This window comes from Apteryx mantelli, chromosome 22 (assembly GCF_036417845.1).
Source record: "Apteryx mantelli isolate bAptMan1 chromosome 22, bAptMan1.hap1, whole genome shotgun sequence".
Taxonomy (NCBI): Eukaryota; Metazoa; Chordata; class Aves; order Apterygiformes; family Apterygidae; genus Apteryx; species Apteryx mantelli.
The window spans coordinates 11,673,504-11,692,878 of NC_089999.1; the positions used below are offsets into that span (position 1 = coordinate 11,673,504).

A 19,375-nucleotide genomic window follows, 5' to 3' on the forward strand; every position below is an offset into this window, starting at 1 on the left:
GAACTCATTAGAAAGATGAGTTTATTTTTTCTACTGCAAAATTAATCTGTAGCCAAATTGTGCATATTTGGGACTGTAAGGTAGTGTCGTGCCCTCCCCCTGCCATCCACCCAAAAAAAAAGCAGGGGGGGAGAAAACTTTCTCATTTCAATGCTTTCTTCAACAATGAAGAAAGCATGGGTGGGCTGAGCTGCAGATACCCCCTGTCAAAGTTCTTTTACCTCAGTTCCACTCTTCTCTTTATTCAGAAGAGCTCTTAGATTTTTGAAAACTGGTGTGTTAAATGACTGTTGGGAACAATGAAGAAGCTAATCTTGTTTCCTGGAAGACATTAACTTTAGTGTAGGCCACAGCTGCTACTTAGTATCAGAAATTTCTGTTGGCAATAAGGAACACATAAATTGGCATTCTTACACATGGTGCATTCTCTCCGTGATTTGATCCTGCTGTTGAACAGACATAAGGATTTGAGGTTATCTTTCAAAGAAAGCAAGTGACTGGGGTGTCTGCTTTTAGTGCTCTTGGACCTCAGATCCTACGGGAAACCCTCTTTCGTTACACAATGCTCGTCTACCTCAAAGAAACATTGAGGGAGTCAAGACTATAGATGCTCAGCCTTTAAGCTATAGGAAATGTATTTGAGATACCTTTTGAATTGTTTCTTTTACGTGCTATTTTTTACTTAAGTTGTTATGATTGTTTGAAGTAAAAATATGTAGGTTTATAATGATACTGTTTTAAAAAGGTTTTGGTTTAATGAATTGGATTTATTTGTGAAAGTGGTATCTAGCACCAAATTTTAAATCATTCCACTCTGCTGCTGACTGTTTCAGTCAGGATGAAGGATTGGGCACTGTTTTGATACTGCCTAAGTTTTGATAAATTATGGAGCTTAGAGGCATTAGACCAAAAGAATAACACTAGCATTTTTCATGTTAAAACTTGTGTTGATTTCAGTCAAAGCAAGGGGAGCTGGGTGAACTCTGTTTAACTGCAGAACGGGTCAAAATGGCTTTTCTGTCCTGGTTAAAAAACAAAACAAAAAATAAGAACCAAAAAAAAAAAACCCAAAGCAAAACCACTTGGCCCTCTGGGTTGCGTTTCCTTTGCGGTTGTACTGCCAAAGAACTTCTGCTGGTCCCCCAGCTCTTCCAGCACTTCCCTGTGAGCACTCCTAGCTTGAAGGAGGAATGCTGCGGGAAAAGGATGGTAATGGGAAGCAGCAGGTGCTGGCACGACTGTTCATGGCAATGTAGACTTTACCTGATTGGGACTTGGATGCGGAGGGTTGGGTTGTGATCCAGGTGCGAACGCATTATTGTGAATGCACCCAGAGATGCCTCTGTCAGCTCAGTTGCTCATAGACTATTTTTGGTCCAGAATTATTATTATTTTTTTTTTTCCTGTTCAGGTGAAAGGAGACTCTTAGTGTGAATGGTGTCAAGTTATTAACGTTTTTTTCAGAAGATGCAGTGTGTTTGGTTTGTGGTGGCAGAGCTGAAGTGGCTACGCACAGGACTGAAACGTTACGTTGGCCGTCTGGAAAGCCGCTGACGGCGCTGACGCTGGCTCTCGCTGCTTAGGAAAGCTGTGGGCAGGAATGAATATGCAGTAGCTGTTGCTCTGTTCTGATGAGCGTTTTGTTAGCCCTATCTTTTTGTATTAACTATTGTTTAAGAGTTTACATTAGCTAGTGCATATTTGATAACTATTTCAAGATGTGCATTTATAGGATTTTGGCACTTTTTACAAATTGATTTCAGCCTACTAGACAGAGAAAGATAGGCTCTACTTCAAGAGTTTCTTTTAGCTGTTGAAGAAATTGTCTTTCCTTGTGTGGTCTCCAGCTTAATTTAACAATTTACTAAACTTTTTTTTGTTTTGTTTTTTTGGAATATCTTGCTATTAACTTATTTTCCTCTTCAGTGCTTAAAAATACTGGAAATAGCTGCTTTCTCTTGCTGTTTTTCTCCTGGTGTTTAATTCCTGGTTCCTAGAGTTTTTTCCCCCTTTCTTATGTTAATTTTTATGGGATCTAGAAAAGAGGAAATCTTGAACTCTATCAAGTGCTACTCCAGTTATAAATGCCAGCAGCTCTTGACCAAAAATCTACATCCAGTGCACCGTTTGTCAGGACGTTAATGCCTAGTAAAGATTGTAGTGAGGATGTTGCTGTGACCAGTATGGGCAGGCTTGACCTTCTTGTTAGCTGTGAGATGCTATGTGGAAGTCTGTTCTGAATTTAATAAAAATGTTGAAATGAGGGTGTGTCTTTGGAAAACACATTTCTAGGGAGATTTTTGACATTTGAGGTCTTTGTCCTTTCTACTCCTACTACTTAATATTGACAGGGATGCACAAGGCACTGAACTCCTCTGAGGAATCCCCGTGTTTCTTTGCATGCAGAGTTTCAAGTCCTTGACTTCTTAGTGTCCTTTATCACACTTTTTCTTTCTTTCTGATCTCTCAGAGAAGAAACGTAAACCTGTCTTATTCCAAACTCCAGATAGTGCCTAGAGCTAGGCTGTCAAAACCAGGCCTTACCGGAGATCGCGGTTTCTTATGGGATAGCGTTTCCTTTTGGATAGGGCTTTGAAAAGGGAAAGAGGTATGTTGAAACCTGTGTAACACTTGGACCTGAAGTGTGAAATAATCCTGCAAGGAAGTATCTCTTGGTAATCTGCATCCTTGCAACGTATGCTTTTGCCTTTTGCACGTGAGACTCTTCCATGAGTGTGTCTCGCTGGCCGTTCTGTTGCTGTTTGGGAGGAAGACGATCTCTGAACATGAAGAAATTGTGCGGCTACGTCAGTCTGACGCTGCTGAAAGAGTTCTCTTGTTTTTGAAGGGGTGCTTTCCTTGCTTGGCCCCTCTTGTGTGCTGGCATACATAAATAAACTTTCTTTGGGGCAGAAGCTAGAGGGCATATGGATAGCTAATACTCTTGACGTAGCTTGTGATAGTTTTCTGCTTGCCAGTATCTCTTTGGTGCGATACGAAAGTTACACCTGTGAAACCAGTATTCCTGACACACAACCTTAGGTTCTGTGTTCTTATTCCATTTTTGGCTCATTGTTAAGAGTATTGACAATGGCAAATGTGTGTTTATTCTGGTTAGTAATTCAGGTGTTTGTGTTGTAAGCTTAACTTATATTTAGGTAAGTACTGTAAATGACTAGTTAACGTAGTGGCATTTGTGTGCTTTGAGTAGTTATTACTTGGGGCTTTTTGGATGGCCAGACTTCATGTGTACAGCAGAATATCAGTGTGTCTGCATCTGCTTGTTATAATCACCCTTGTTGTGTTAGATGCACCTGGGTGTTGTGAGACGTACTGACTTTCTAGATTAAACTGAATTAAATGCTCAGGAATTAGACTCTTAAAAATGGAGAATTTAGCTTTGATCGCTAATTTCTAATCATTTGTTTGGGCATGGATGGGGACTGTCAGTAAATCTTTTTTTTTTTTTTAACCTGATGAGGTTTTTGTAGTGGATATAGACAGTTTAATACATCTGTACTTTCTAATAAATGACAGCTATGGCCTGGGATGAATTGGTAATCTTTATCTGGGTTGACATTGCTTGAGGAGAGATGAGAAGAATGAATCAGTGCTATGTCTGACATGTATGTAAGGAGGTTGTATTATATGACTAATGATTTCATCTTCTTCCCCAGAATTTTTCAGAAGTTGGGATGGAGGGGAAGGAGGGAAGGGAAGGTGAAGTTCTTTTTTAGAAGTTGTGTGATAGTAAAAATATTTTCATGAATAACTGATTTTATTTTTCTTCTGTACAGATTAATGGTGCAATGTAGGAAACCTTTAAAGGTTTCCGATGAACTGGTGCAACAGTATCAGAGTAAAAACCAATACCTTACAGCAGTAGTGTCGGAAGCTGACCAGGAACCTGAAATCGATCCTTATGCGTTTGTTGATGGTGATGTGGAATTCTTATTTCCTGATAGTAAAAAAGATAGGCAGAACATTGAGAGGGAAGCTGGGAAGAAACACAAGGTGAGTAAAGGAGTGAGAATACAAATTAATGATGGGATTAAAACAAACTACTTTAGCCACCAAATGTAATTGAAATCTGGCTCTGTATGTTCAGAAGTACATTTAAAAAATAAAGTTTTGTGTTTAAACGGAAACGATCAATGAAGGTACATAGCGTGCATTTAATACCTATACCACCTAACTTTTTTCAGCACGCTGGTGATGCTTTTGCACTAGGGTCTGTGGCTTAGACCGGGAGAATACTGCTGGATTGGAACCAGAATCCATCTAGCTCGGTAGTCTTTCTCTAGAAATGGGCAATAGCAGATGCTTGGGGAAGAGTGTAAGAACAAGGCAAGTGCTTTCCTCATTTGTGGAAAGCTTAGAGGAGTAAGTGGGACTGAACACTGACTAGTTGCCTGGACAGTGAGGTTTTATTTTTTATTTTATTTTTTTTCCTGCACATTAGCCAGGACTAACCATGTGAGGCTGCTACTTAAAACAAAACTACTCACTCACTCTGAATTAGGAGCTTGCATATGAAATAAATTTATGAAATAAATTGGCTTATTAGGACAGCTTAAGTATATATGCACTCCTTCATTAATAGTTACTGGTATAGTTAATGAGTAGCATTTGTTTTTTTAAATGTTTTTCAATAAGGTGTTGTAGCAAGAATCTACATCTTGATTTTTAAATTATATTGCTTATCCCCAACACAAAAAAACCCAAGATTTTCTTTCCTATCTGTGCTCTTCCTCTGTACGTTGCTGGGCTGTTGTCTGTATTCCAGGCTCCCTTCTCCCTGGGCAAGTACCACTGACCTGACCCCCAGGCTTCACCTTGCTGAGCCAGCAGGCTAATGAGAACCTGATACTTCCCAAACTTAAAGTAATTCCCATAGGCAGATAAATCCCCCTCTCCCAACAGTTCATTTAAACAGACTTTGCCCCCCTCCTTTTTTTTTAATATAGGCTGAAGATGGGACATCTAGTGTTACAGTTCTATCTCATGAAGGAGAGGATGCTATGTCTCTATTTAGTCCTTCTGTCAAGCAAGGTAAAGAGTTTTTTGTTTTGTTTTGTTTTTAATTGTGGTATATTAATGCTCTCTCGGATAGTTGATAGACTTCAATAGGTTGTGAAATTTTTACTTTATGGATTATTTTTTCCTATATTCCTATTATTTTTTCCTTGTCTCTTCAGAATCTGCTTGAAAACACCTTTTCTTTGTTAAAAGTTACAAATAAATATGTTGGCTTTAAAATCCATGTGTAAGATAGTTGAGTGGAACTGAGAACAGAGGGGTTTCTTTTTTGTTTTTCTTTTTTCTTTTTTTTTCTTATTAGATATGGAAATAATTTTTGAAATATATATATATTTTAATATAAATCTTGAGTGCGTGGGTTTTTTTGTTGTTGTTTTTTTAATGTTTGTTGTCTTTATAGATGCCCAACGTATTGCTGCTCATGCTCGCACTGCATCAACTAGCCTGTTCCATGAAACAGACTTGGTGGTCTCTTACACTGACCTTGACAATCTCTTCAATTCTGATGAAGATGAACTAACAGTAAGTGATCTGCAAAAATAATGGCAGCGGCCAGACAGAAAACTGCAAGGAGAACCTGTATGTTTGTTTTTTTTGTGCTTGTAGGAAGAGAACTTAAGAACTTGTAAAACATGCATATAAACAAGTGTCAAGGCTCCCCTTTAGCAGGCATGCTCTTGTGGCTGACTCAATTACAATGATATATTTTTATAGAAACAAGCTTTTGATCTTGCATCTTTACTATGCAGACAGTACAAGCTTCTTGAATATACCTTTAGTTATCATTTTATAGATCTGAGAGGGATACTAGTGCTCTTTTCCTATGGTCTTATGTTCTGTTTACTAGTTAATGCAGCTAATACTGGAACAAAACAAACCTGTGAAAGAGGAGATGTTTAAGTGGACATTCTGCCAAATAAGCTGCTTCATTGTACCAGCTATTATCTTGTAATAGTTTCTCTTGCAGTCTCCGATGGTTCAGAATCCATTATCTTTTTAGTTTCTATTTCAATACTCTTGGTAATCAGTTGTCTTTTTTTGAACTGTACTTTGCTCCATGCTTAATCCTAAATCCCCTTACCCAGGCAAAATACCCGTCAACTTTAATGGGAGCTGTAGCTGAGTAAGGGCTGTAGGATCTTAATAGCCATCAAAGGTCATCATTATATAAAGCAAGTGTATTTGCTCTTTGAACATGAAGACTCTTATTTTAAATAGACTTTAGTACTGTCTAAACATTGTAAAATATCTCTTGTTCTTTGAATTTCAACAGTTCTTCCCCTTCCCTCTTGTTCCAGGAATTTTGTGTTGCCCTTTCTTTTCTGTTCCTATTCATGCGCTAACATCAGTGATGTTAGTGTGACTTTAGGACTGTATCTTTCTTTCTTTTTTTCCTCTAAACCTGATAGATTGTGGGCAGACAGATTTAGCTTGCTTTTTTAAATAGATCTGCTAACAGGATGAGACTTATTTTATAACTGATTTTTTATTTCAATAGCATCATGATTTGATGGCAAAATGTTCTGTTACTAGTATTAAGTGAGGACAAATGCGAGCCCAACTGCTGGCATGTGGCTTCTAATTTACTTATTTTTTTAATATTATATAGAATTTCTGCTTTGTATGCCCACTGTACATGAAATTCCCATTAGTTCACATGCCTGTATTGGGGGGCGAGGCTTTTAAGAGTGGACACTAAAGCTCTGTACGTAGATAAGTGTTGTACCACTTTCACTATATTATAGGTATAGCAATATGATGCTTCTAATGTGGATGCAGTTATGCATATTTAAGTTCCTTGTAGTTATATAGCTTTTTGAAAAGGAAGGAATGATAGGAATAAACTATACTTGTGCTTTATACACAACTACAGCCACAATATTGATTGAACAATTATCATTAATCTGGCTTAAAAAGTACCTAAGTCAGTTATACAGATCTTGTATTTGTATGAACACGACCTGAAAAAGTGTTTTAAAGCATCATTCTTTTCTCCCAGCCTTGCAATCCCAGTACTCCTTCTGTAAATAAGTGTGAAACACTTCTGTGTGGAGAAGAATGATGTCTTGAGAATATGAATAAGTTTGGGAGGGAGGGGCTCACGAAAATACAAGACTTACAGTGGAAAGAGAAATTGACTTTTTATCCATAACCTGTGGCAACCTAGGTGAGTGGTTGAAAGTAGCAGTTCTGAAATAGGTTTCTTGCATAGTCCTTATTTTTACATTTTAAATACCACAACTAGGAAAACCCTAATTAGTTTTTAGTGCTTCCAAGAAAATACTTTTTTGCCCTTAGTGCTTGTCTCTTGCTTGTGGAGTCAGACTAACCCTTTTGAAATATTAGATATGACTTTTTTCTTTTCTTTTTTTTTTTCTCCCCCCAGAATTCAAACAGATTTTCAAGTTCAGAGGGGGTGAGAGGAATGGCCTGAATGGCTTCATTTTTAAGATGGAGATACTTGATTGGATGTGTTCATGTCTGGAATGATTTTATTATAGTACTTCTTTTCCTTTCTAGCCTGGATCTAAAAGAACAGTGAATGGCTCTGATGACAAATCCAACTGCAAAGAGGCAAAAGCAGGAAATTTAGACCCACTGTCATGCATAAGTAAGCTTTATTTGTCTTCCCTAAATAGAATACTAACTTGAAACACTTGATTGCTAATATGTTATGGGAATTTGGAAACGTACTCTTCTTTTGCCTTAATGAAATCTTAAGACAAAGGAAATACTTCAGGTAGTTTTCATGCTCTAAAGCCTATTTTTAATCTGAAATTAGGCACTGCAGATCTCCATAAAATGTATCCAACTCCACCTTCATTGGAACAACATATTATGGGATTTTCTCCAATGAACATGAATAATAAGGAATATGGCAGTATGGACACTACACTTGGAGGAACAGTACTTGAAGGGAATAGCTCTAGTGTGGGAGCTCAGTTCAGAATTGAAGTAGATGAGGGTTTCTGCAGCCCCAAACCTGCTGAAATAAAGGTATGTCGTGCTGTTAGTCCTGATAAATGCTTCTAATGCTTACTGTTCAATTTATTACCTAAAATCCTGAATAGGAGCTGCTTCAAGAAAGGGTGGTGGTGTAAGCCATTAGTAAACCGAGGAATGCATCTCAGTAATTCTAGTTCACAGTTTGTTTTATGTTGGTATGCTATTTGTTGGAGAATCGTAGGTGCAAATGCTGTTCGTGTGTGCAAATGTTAGCTTTCACTGTTGTAACTATATATGGGTTGAATATAGAAGCACTACTACTTGAATTGGAGGCAACATTTTATTCAGTTAAATTTTTAGAAGCATTTGTGTTGTTGAAATTATCTAATTTACTAATTTATATGCTGATGCTTTACCTTCTCTAACTTCTAGGATTATTCTTATGTTTATAAACCTGAGAACTGTCAAGCTTTAGTGGGATGTTCCATGTTTGCACCACTAAAGACTCTTCCTAGCCAGTGTCTCCCTCCCATCAAACTGCCAGAGGAATGCATTTATCGCCAGAGTTGGACTGTGGGAAAGTTGGATTTACTTCCTCCAGGGCCTGCCATGCCATTCATCAAAGATGGGTATGACGTGTGCCACAGGTGTTTGTTTTATGTGGCTGTCAGTTTTCCACGTTATAGAAAGTACTCTTATCTAATTTTCTGTAAACCTGTAATGAGAAATTCTTGTAAAAACACTTTGTTTAGACAACTGACAAGAGCCTTTAAAAAACTTAGGATTAAAACTTACAGTAAGAGACTGTCTTCTCAAATAGGTTCTTAACCGTGCGTTCATTTTATTTGTTGTCTCATTTAAAGGTTTCTTGGGGAAGCTTAATGGTGCAAGTCCAATTTTAATAAGTAATGAAGATGGTAACAATCAAGTTAAATGTAAACTTGGGACTCTGTTTTTGCCATGATGTTGTAGGTACTGTAAGGGCTTAGTCGGTGGTGCTTCTGTTTCTTAAATTATCTTCTTAAATAGCAGTAATCTCGGCTACATTGGCACTAGGAACTCTTCCTGTGATTGGATGCTGTGCCCAGTGTGACATTGCCTAGTAACAGTAGTATTGCAGTAAGCGTTTCTGTAATGTGCACTTGGTAGCGATGGTTTTGCTGGCAGTTCTTCTTGAGGAAAACGTTTATTTGTCCTTCACTTCTGCATTAGTAGCTTCTATAGATGGATTAGGCAACAGGGAGACTCCATATTTATTTGTAAAATTATATGAATTTTAAATCTCGGTTTAAATACTGAGGTTGCTTCTATTTGGGTCAAGCATAAGTAATATGTTTTCAAGTCTCATTAGTCTTATAGGTCTTTGGAGATACTCAGCTGCTTAGGAAAGAAAATATTTAATGTTTCCAGGTGATACTTTCCTTGTGGATTCAGTGGAGTCTGCTGTTGATAGACCTAGTATATTTTCTAAGTGTTGTGTGTCAACATAGTATGTAAATAAAACATGAAAAGGAAAAGGTGCCCTTCAGACTCCAGACATCCATAGAATTTATAATTTATACTGACCACACTTATTTCCTAGAAGCTTTGTGGAAAGGAAAGGACAAAGAAGAGAGGAGGAGGGGCAAGATTCTTTAACACTGCTATCAATGGGAGTCCTGCAAAGTCTTTTAGAACAAATGCTCTTGAAGTTCCTTAGGGAGTGAAAATCTTCGTGCTGTAGATTATGGAAGATTAGTTGAAAAAAGTAAATATTAATTAGGAAGGTCCTTATATAGAAATTTGAGACTTAAACTTCAAAACCAATATTTCATGTATTTAAAATATTTCCTTCTTCTTGTGGCTGCTATTAGTGATGGAAGCACTATGGATCAAGAGTATGGCCCTGCCTACACACCACAAACTCATACTCCGTTTGGTATGCCACCAAGTAGTGCACCTCCCAGTAACAGTGGAGCTGGAATTCTCCCTTCTCCTTCCACCCCTCGTTTCCCAACTCCTAGGACACCAAGGACTCCTCGGACGCCTCGTGGAGCTGGTGGACCCGCAAGTGCACAGGGTTCAGTCAAATATGAGAACTCTGACTTATATTCACCAGCTTCCACACCATCAACATGTAGACCGCTGAATTCTGTTGAACCCGCAACTGTGCCTTCCATCCCAGAGGCGCACAGTCTTTATGTGAATCTTATCCTCTCAGAGTCTGTAATGAATCTCTTCAAAGACTGTAACTTTGACAGCTGCTGCATATGTGTTTGCAATATGAACATCAAAGGTGCTGATGTTGGAGTTTACATTCCTGATCCAACACAAGAGGCCCAATATAGGTGTACCTGTGGTTTCAGTGCTGTTATGAATAGAAAATTTGGCAACAGTTCTGGACTGTTTCTTGAAGATGAATTGGATATTCTAGGACGTAATACAGAGTGTGGCAAAGAAGCAGAAAAACGCTTTGAAGCTCTCAGAGCTACTTCTTTTGAACATGGCAGTGGAGGACTGAAAGAACCTGAGAAACTGCCCGATGAGTTAATACTGTTGCTGCAGGATCAGTGCACCAACTTGTTCTCACCGTTTGGAGCAGCAGATCAAGATCCTATACACAAAGTTGGTGCAGTTAGCAACCTGGTACGTGTAGAAGAAAGGGATTGTTGCAATGACTGCTACTTAGCATTGGAACATGGACGCCAGTTCATGGACAATATGTCAGGAGGGAAAGTTGATGAAGCACTTGTGAAAACTACTTGCTTGCACCACTGGTCAAAAAGAAATGGTAAATATTGAAAACAATTACATCTTATTTTCTACTTATCCTATAATTTTTTTAAGGGTTTGGTTTTCCCCCTCCCCTTTCTTTTCTTCCCCCTCCACCTGCATGCTCACATGAACTTCTATTTTAATGACGTACAGAATAACTATTCCTTTTACATTTCTTCACTAGTACCCTACGCAAAGCAGAATGTAGGCCTTGACTACCATCTAACATAGATTGTAAGTGCAATGTGAGACCACAGTAATTGTCCACAGCATTTTACCATGGTTATTCTTTTAACACAGCTTTTGATGACTGCATCTATGGAGGTTCTGTGGAGTGAATGCACTTTGGAAGTGTAGGTGGTACAAAGTGTGACTGTATTGTCACGGCTACTGTGGTGGAATTAAGGCACATGATTTAGTTGGCTTCTGCCCCCTTTAAGGGTGGTGGTGGTAATTCAGTGGCATGTGTGCCATTAAATATAAAAATATATAAGTATTTAATATAAAATAATACTTTAATGGGGCCTTCACTGTTTGTTGGATCTACCAGAGATCCTTGTTTGTTTTTCTTTCTAGGGCTTGACTAATGCTATACTGCCTCACAGAACACCCTTGCTCATGTGTATTTGGGTAGCTACCTCACCTTTCAACAATAGTCTTTTCATGTAGCAACTCTAGTAGGATTAACAGTGAAATATGAAACTTGGATAGTGGTTAACTGCAATTCAGAGTCATTGGTGAGCATCAAGAAGACTAATAGTAAAAGACAGCTAGGTTTCTGAGCATCAGTGGGGGGTTAAGTTTAAAAGCTCATGCTGTAGATAAATCAATGTTTGCAGGCACCCAGGAGAAGACTCAGTATTACCATGACCTTGGTATTTAAGATAAAAAGATGTAAAAGATGCTTTTAAATGGAGGCTATGAAATTATAACCTTATCAAATTTTGTTAGCTTTTTATTCCTAAACACTGTGTATTAAAAATGACATAGTGGTGCCAAGCTGATGAAACAGACTGACTGTTGTTTGAGGCTTCCCTAGACTTCTCTGAAGTGAGCACTGGGTGGCAGTCTGCTTCAACAACCTCTATTTGGAAGGAGAAGCTCTGTAGTTTAAAGCTTGTATGACTTGGTTGTATGTTTTTTTTTTTTTTTGATTCAGACTAAGAAAAAATACTAAGATGGTAAGGCTTTCAAGGAAAGGAACTCTACAGATTAAAAAAGTCTGTGCGCTTGATGTTTTATATCTTGACCTTTGCATGGCCTTTATGAACAGCATATTTATTTATTTGAGAAGAAAGTGACTTTGTTTAAAACGAAGATGGTGTAGGATTCTGGGTTGTTTGTGGAAGGCTTTCTTTTTTTCCTGTTGTTGTGGTAAGCCCTGACAATTTCTTGTCCTTTCAGTTGTGGATGTGAGCATGCAGTGTTCCCAGGACATCCTTCGTATGCTCCTCTCGCTTCAGCCAGTTCTTCAGGATGCAATTCAGAAAAAACGAACAGTCCGATCTTGGGGTGTGCAAGGCCCCCTCACATGGCAACAGTTTCACAAAATGGCTGGCAGAGGCTCTTACGGTAAACTGCTGTGTAGACTCCTGCCCACTAATCTCTACTTGATCCGGCTACCAAACCTCAGTGTCTAGATGCAGTTAAACCTACTGGAATGCTAAAGCAGTATTTGGACCTTTCCTTTAAACTAAGCAGAACTGTTAGATGGGGGAATGCTTCTCTTTACAAAAACAGAAAATTCCATATATTTTTCTAAAAGCAGGAAACGATACTGTTTTTAGAAAATAATATGTGTTTACTGATAGACGATAAGTTTTGTGTACTCAGTTTAAGATTTAAACTCTGACTTTATTAGCATGTGAGATTGCTTCACTGACATGTAGAAGGGTGACCTTTCATCAGCAGATCTTTCATAGTTACTGTAGTACTCTAATTATACATATAGAGTACATGTAATTGCATGTTCTTAAGTGTATTCCTTCTGTGGTGCGCATTCCTTCACGTGTCTGCTTAGACTATTATACTTCCTCCTCCTCGTTTCTTGATTACTGATGGTTTAGATTCTGCGGGGAAGGCTTCCTGAGCAGTGAAGATCTGTTCCTGACCGTCAATAGTCAGGAATAGTGATAAAAATATTTAACTGTGGAACATCTTCTTGAGGCCCTGGGAGATTTCAAATAAAAATAACTAGCTGCTGCCTTTTTGTGGAGGGTTGGATCATGCGCACATACATTGCGTTTGTATTTATTAAAACAAGGACTATTCTACTTTTAATCAGCGTTCCTTTCTATTAGTAACACTAGTGTTTCTATCCCTGCTTCCTAGAAGCAGGGTGTTAATTTTATTAACTTCTTGCTTAATATATTGGAAAATGTATCTTGCTTACATAGGAACCGATGAGTCCCCGGAACCACTGCCAATCCCAACATTTCTGCTGGGATACGATTATGATTTTCTGGTGCTGTCTCCATTTGCATTGCCGTATTGGGAGAGGCTGATGCTGGAACCTTATGGATCTCAAAGAGATGTTGCTTACGTTGTGGTGTGCCCTGAGAATGAGGCTCTGCTGAATGGAGCAAAAAGCTTCTTTAGGGATCTGACTGCAATATATGAGGTACATTATTTATGGCAGTTAACAGTGAAATGGATTTTTGAAAGACTATTTCTGATGCATACTCATAACTACTTATCAGGCTTGTCTCAAATGATATAAACACACAGAAACGCACAGAAAGGCTTTCAGGAATAGGCACTTGGAAGATCAGGGTTGTTCATGCTGCTCGTCATTCCTTTTAGTAATAGCTTTTTTGAGAGTCTGTCAGATAGACGCCACACAGTGGTAAAACTGCGTATTACTACTCAATTGTTTAGCTACGTAGAATTAATTAATTAAATGCATGTATAACTTGGATTGTTATTAAGGTTAGAGCAGATGATGTGTCAATCTGTTTTTTCTTGCATTTAGGAGAACCTGAAAATATGACATAAAACGGTTATACAGTATTTCATATTGGTCTGGTGTTCTAGAATTAAAATACTCCTTTTGGATGTCATAACTAAACTGAGTTCTCTATGTTTATATATATGCTCCTTTGATTATTTTATAATTCTTAAAGTCTACAAATACCTAATCTTGCATCTTTTATTTTGCCTTCTTTGCAGTCATGCAGACTTGGTCAGCATAGACCTATTTGCAAGTTATTGCCTGATGGGATCATGAGAGTTGGACCTACTGCTTCGAAGAAACTTTCTGAGAAGCTGGTCACAGAATGGTTCTCGCAGACAGCTAATGCCAACGATGAAGCATTTTCCAAACTCAAACTATATGCACAAGTATGCAGATATGAGCTAGGTATGAGGGTTTTTTTTAAATTTTTTCCATGATCTTTTTGTTTCATACAGTTACCAGTAACTCAGTCCCAGTAGAAAAGGAGGAATAGTTGCATTTATTTATTAAGTCTTATTGTTGGATACAGTTTATTTTTTGTTCTGTGCTTGGGAAAAAATATGTATTTAGGTATGTGCCAAAACAGCTTCTTATCATCTAGCAGTATCTTTAGGGAATGGTAGTTTCACTGCCTGACAGTGACTTCTGCTGCCTTTCTGCTTTGGTGACTTAGATTCTGAAGCAGTGATTCCTAGCACAAATTTAACATGGCTGAAAAAAAGTATTCTTTAAAGTAGATTTCTAGATATTTCTGAAAGTGTCTTATTAGGCAAAAAGCTAGAAATTGAAAATTTAGTACTTGTGTTTTAATGTAAGATGCAAAATGCATGCTAAAACTTAAGCCTCTATGTTGTAAAAACCATCAATTTACGTAAGTATGCTATAAACAGCTGCAATATGAAATTATGCTTTTTCTGATTTTTAGGTCCTTATCTTGCTTCTCAGCCCTTGGACAATTCTTTACTTTCCCAAACAAATCTAATCCCTCCCGCAAGCCAGCCGTCCTCCGCTCTGCCCCCAGTGACAGCTAATGCCGCAAATCCCAACACTCCATCGTCTGCTCCTGCAGCTCCTACCAGTAGTACTATGACAGCGACGTCAAACAGTGCCATGTCTTCTGCAGCTACCACAGCTAATTCAACTCTGACTACCACTGCCACTTCATCTTCTTCTGCCAATATGGGCAGTGGGATACCAGCTAGCAAGCCTTCTTCATTTCCACCTTTTACCGGTATGAACAACACCACTTCCGCCTCCCTGCCCACGCAGGCTGCAACGGTCCAAAACGGGCAAACAGGCGGACAGCAGCAACAGCCGCCACTGCAAACGGCAGGGATGTCTGGAGATAATACTTCTGCACCTGTGCAGCCCCATCCAGAGGTTTCTGAAAGGTAATGGACTGCACAGTCCAGCTACGTGAGACTATCCCCTGCCCCGGCTCAAAAAATAGAAATGTGTTAATGTAGTTCTGGTGTTCTCAGTAAAACTCCTGTATTTCTTTTCTAGTTACCAGGCTATTTTTTAGGGAGAATATGATGTTTGGAGTTAAACTTTTTGATTCAAGTCTTAGCTGTAATGTTCAGTTTTAATAGCATCTCAGTGTCTGCCATGGTTTAAAAATAAACTTTCTCTTTCACCAAACTTTCTTAGTTCACCAAACTACTAGCTTCTGTATATCTTAAAGTGGAGCAGGAGGAGAATAGATAACTGGCGCTGTTTAATGTAGAAATACCCTATAACCAAGAATATATCACTATAAAACTCAGCTTTTTGTAACTGGTTTCAAAATTTAATTTCCAGCACTATGGACCGTGATAAAGTTGGCGTTCCTACAGATGGAGATTCACATGCCATCACCTATCCACCTGCAATCGTAGTTTACATAATTGATCCTTTTACATATGAAAAAAAGGATGAGAACAGTAGCTCATCCAGTTTGTGGACACTTGGGCTTCTGCGCTGCTTTTTAGAGATGGTTCAGGTTCTTCCTCCTAACATCAAGAATATAATTTCTGTGCAGGTAAGCCATCATTTGTAGCAACATGTCAAAGTATCTTTTGCTCTAGCTGTGTTTTGGAGATGATGACACCTTCAGGGTGAAAGTTTCATTTGCTTTGTAAGCATGACTTACAGTTCTGCAGCTATTTAAATTATGGAGATTATAGTTGTTAGAGCAGTTTGGCTATTATTAATCAAAACCAAATCCTGTGGTATATTCTGCACTCATCAGTCTCATCTCAAAGGAAAATGAGTGAGTGAAGTATGGGAAAACTGCTTGTCCATCGCTGATCTCTGCTAGCGATGTGACCCTGCTGGGCTTTAGGCAGTGCACCTTCCTCATAGGCCTCAGTCTGTAATGCTGCCAGCAGCTGCAGAACTAATAAATGGATTTCTCTTTTGAGAAATCACTTCTAACCAAATTCTTGCATTCTCTGAGAAAACTTCAAGAAGAATAATTACTTAAAGTCCCACACGGCTTTAGGAGAAGTGGAGGGAAGATACCAAAGAACCAGAGAAATTTGATTGCTAAGTAAATTTTAAAAACAGCTTACCCAATACTATCTCAAAAACCATTTAATCTAATGATGAAACAGTAATTGTTTTCTGATATCAATAGCACCCAGTGAGGCCTTTTTTTTTCTTTTCCCCCTGGTAATCTGTTCTAGATTGTCCCATGTCAGTACCTTTTACAACCTGTGAAACATGAAGACCGGCAGATTTACACTCAGCATTTAAAGTCCTTGGCCTTTTCAGCATTTACTCAGTGTCGGAGACCTCTTCCAACTTCTACCAACGTGAAAACATTAACTGGCTTTGGCCCAGGTTTAGCAATGGAAACTGCTCTTAAGAGCCCCGATGTGAGTATCTAGAAGAGTTCTTGGTTTTTAACTTGATGATTGTGTAAATATGCAGATCAGAGAAATGTCTGTCTCTTTTATTAAATCACATATTAATTAACCAAAGTTCTTAGGAATAGTTAAGTCTTGAAACTTCATTCTGTTCTGTCATCTCTATAGAGACCTGAGTGTATTCGACTATATACCCCTCCTTTTATACTGGCTCCTGTAAAGGACAAGCAAACAGAACTAGGAGAAACTTTTGGAGAAGCTGGCCAGAAGTATAATGTACTTTTTGTGGGCTACTGTTTGTCTCATGATCAAAGATGGCTTCTGGCATCCTGTACAGATCTCTATGGAGAACAGTTAGAAACTTGCATAATTAATATTGATGTACCAAATAGGTAAGAACAAACAAATTAATTTTTAGCATGTGCATTTCGACTTGTCTTTTCTCTTCCTCCTCTCTTTATGATGCTGTAAGAATAACTGATTGTAGATGTTTGTAGCCACATTATATTGCAAAAGTAGTTAAAGTAAGTGGGTGTTTTCACTATTAAGTGCATATTGCTTCTGAGTTAAATTTCCAGAAGAACTTTATTTGGTTTCCTGTTTCTTATATGTTTTGGTACAAATGTGTTCATATAAAACCCCCAAACTTTCTGGCTTTTCACATTGGTGTTAGGATGTGATTAATTAAAACAAACAAACAAAAAACAACCCTCTCCCTTCCCCCCCCAACCCAACCCTTTGTTTAGTTTAATTTGAAATGAAGCTGGATTTGATGTACCAGGATATTAACATTCCTGTGCCCTGTGAATGTTCAGCTTAATACAAATATGAAGTTGCAAACATGGCAATAGAAACTTATTGCAGATGGTTTGCAGGTTCTAGTTTTTTTTTTTTTTTTTTTTTTCCCTCCCTTTTTTCTCCATTCTAGAGCTCGCAGGAAAAAGGGCTCTGCCCGCAGACTTGGTCTTCAGAAACTCTGGGAATGGTGCTTGGGACTTGTGCAGATGAGCTCTTTGCCGTGGAGAGTTGTAATAGGCCGTTTAGGAAGAATAGGACATGGGGAATTAAAAGGTAATGTTAGCATCCTAGAGTCTAAAATTTGATTTGGAGCTTTAATTTTTTATTATAACATAAAGTAGTGTCTGTCGCTGCTTCTGGAAGAAAAGCTGTTACAAATATATAAAGGAACTCTAAAAGTTAGCACATGTGAAGTTTAAACTGCACGCTGCTACATATAAAGTATGTATTTTTCAGCAAACATTGTTATTCTAGACAAACTTATGTGTCTTTATATCCTCAGATTGGAGTTGTTTGCTGAGCCGCCGAAACCTCCAGTCGCTCAGTAAGAGGCTAAAAGATATGTGTAGGATGTGCGGTATCTCCGCTGCAGACTCTCCCAGTATTCTCAGCGCGTGTTTGGTGGCGATGGAACCCCAGGGGTCCTTCATTATTATGCCAGGTATTTGAGGAACTCTGAGAAGCTTCTGGTTTTGGTGAGGGAACTAGTAGCTCCATTGTAATCAAACTAAGGAAATACTTGATTTCTCTTCCAAAGATTCCGTATCGACAGGCTCTGTATTTGGACGCAGCACCACTTTAAATATGCAGACATCTCAGCTGAATACCCCACAGGACACATCGTGCACTCACATACTTGTGTTTCCCACATCTGCTTCTGTGCAAGTAGCATCGTCAACTTATACCACTGAAAACTTGGACCTGGCCTTCAACACAAACAACGGTTAGTGCACAGAATTTTTTTCTTGCTTTAAAAACAGCAAAACCAAAAACCCCTCACTGCTCCCGCTATATTAAGATTAAGGCTGTTTGTTCTAATGAGCCACAAGACTTATACTGAAAATTCCTTGATTTCAGAATGTGTTGTTGTATCTTGTACCTAGGGAAAGTAGAAATTGACTGGTCTTGTTCTTTTTCAAGATGGAGCAGATGGAATGGGGATCTTTGACTTGTTAGACACTGGAGATGATCTTGATCCTGATATTATAAATATTCTTCCTGCATCCCCTACTGGATCCCCTGTACATTCTCCAGGGTCCCACTACCCCCATGGAGGTGATATGGGCAAGGTAACTATTAGAGTAAATGCAGAGTAGTGCGTGTGGGGGAGGGGGTTGTTCCCCCCCCACACACACAATCTGCTAATTTTGTTTGTGGAATGAAAAGTTCCCATGAAATGTTTTGGATCAATTGGATATTGAATTGGCTTTGCAAAATTCATGTAATGTTCGGACGTTTCAAAATGCCTTGTGTTTTGAAAGTTACAGATAGTTTCTCTTAAGTCACCTTCTCCTAATATTAGACCTGTTGTTTTACAGGGTCAAGGTACAGATCGATTGCTTTCAACGGAATCTCATGACGAAGTAACAAATATACTGCAGCAGCCACTGGCCCTGGGTTACTTTGTGTCAACTGCCAAAGCAGGTCCATTGCCTGACTGGTTTTGGTCAGCGTGTCCTCAAGCACAAAATCAGTGTCCCTTGTTTCTTAAGGTACTGTAACTTCAGCGGTCTGTGCAACCATCTTCCTGGGCAGCGCGTAGTAGATAATTGTGTGGTGTGCAGGGATCTGAATAATGAGAATTAGGTCATCGTTGTGTTGGGAACAAATCTGGTGCGTGCCTCTTGGAATACGCGTGTTTTTGTTTCAATAGAGAAGTTGGGTTTTAAATTTTTGAGCCAAAGGGTTTTTATATTCACTTTTTAAAAGTGGAGAAACATTATTAACTAAAGTAGCAAATGTTTCAATGGGTTCTGCTCCTTCTGATGGTTTCTTTATAGTAGCCTGATCTCCTTTTTCTTACTGGCTTTGTGCT

The 19,375-nt window shown here is 38.6% G+C and overlaps 1 protein-coding gene across 1 annotated transcript in view; it reads left to right on the plus strand.

Moving 5' to 3' along the window:
* Positions 1-19,375, plus strand: part of MED13 (mediator complex subunit 13) — a 60,338-nt gene that overhangs the window by 35,276 nt on the left and 5,687 nt on the right. Inside the window, exons 10-28 of the mRNA XM_067309565.1 lie at positions 3,798-4,014; positions 4,968-5,052; positions 5,441-5,562; positions 7,561-7,651; positions 7,823-8,037; positions 8,419-8,615; positions 9,840-10,756; positions 12,145-12,312; positions 13,137-13,360; positions 13,909-14,098; positions 14,619-15,084; positions 15,494-15,713; positions 16,360-16,551; positions 16,711-16,934; positions 17,471-17,613; positions 17,843-18,001; positions 18,098-18,283; positions 18,481-18,629; positions 18,879-19,052. Of these exons, the coding sequence (XP_067165666.1) occupies positions 3,798-4,014; positions 4,968-5,052; positions 5,441-5,562; positions 7,561-7,651; positions 7,823-8,037; positions 8,419-8,615; positions 9,840-10,756; positions 12,145-12,312; positions 13,137-13,360; positions 13,909-14,098; positions 14,619-15,084; positions 15,494-15,713; positions 16,360-16,551; positions 16,711-16,934; positions 17,471-17,613; positions 17,843-18,001; positions 18,098-18,283; positions 18,481-18,629; positions 18,879-19,052 (4,339 nt within the window). The remainder of the gene's footprint in view (positions 1-3,797; positions 4,015-4,967; positions 5,053-5,440; positions 5,563-7,560; positions 7,652-7,822; positions 8,038-8,418; positions 8,616-9,839; positions 10,757-12,144; positions 12,313-13,136; positions 13,361-13,908; positions 14,099-14,618; positions 15,085-15,493; positions 15,714-16,359; positions 16,552-16,710; positions 16,935-17,470; positions 17,614-17,842; positions 18,002-18,097; positions 18,284-18,480; positions 18,630-18,878; positions 19,053-19,375) is intronic.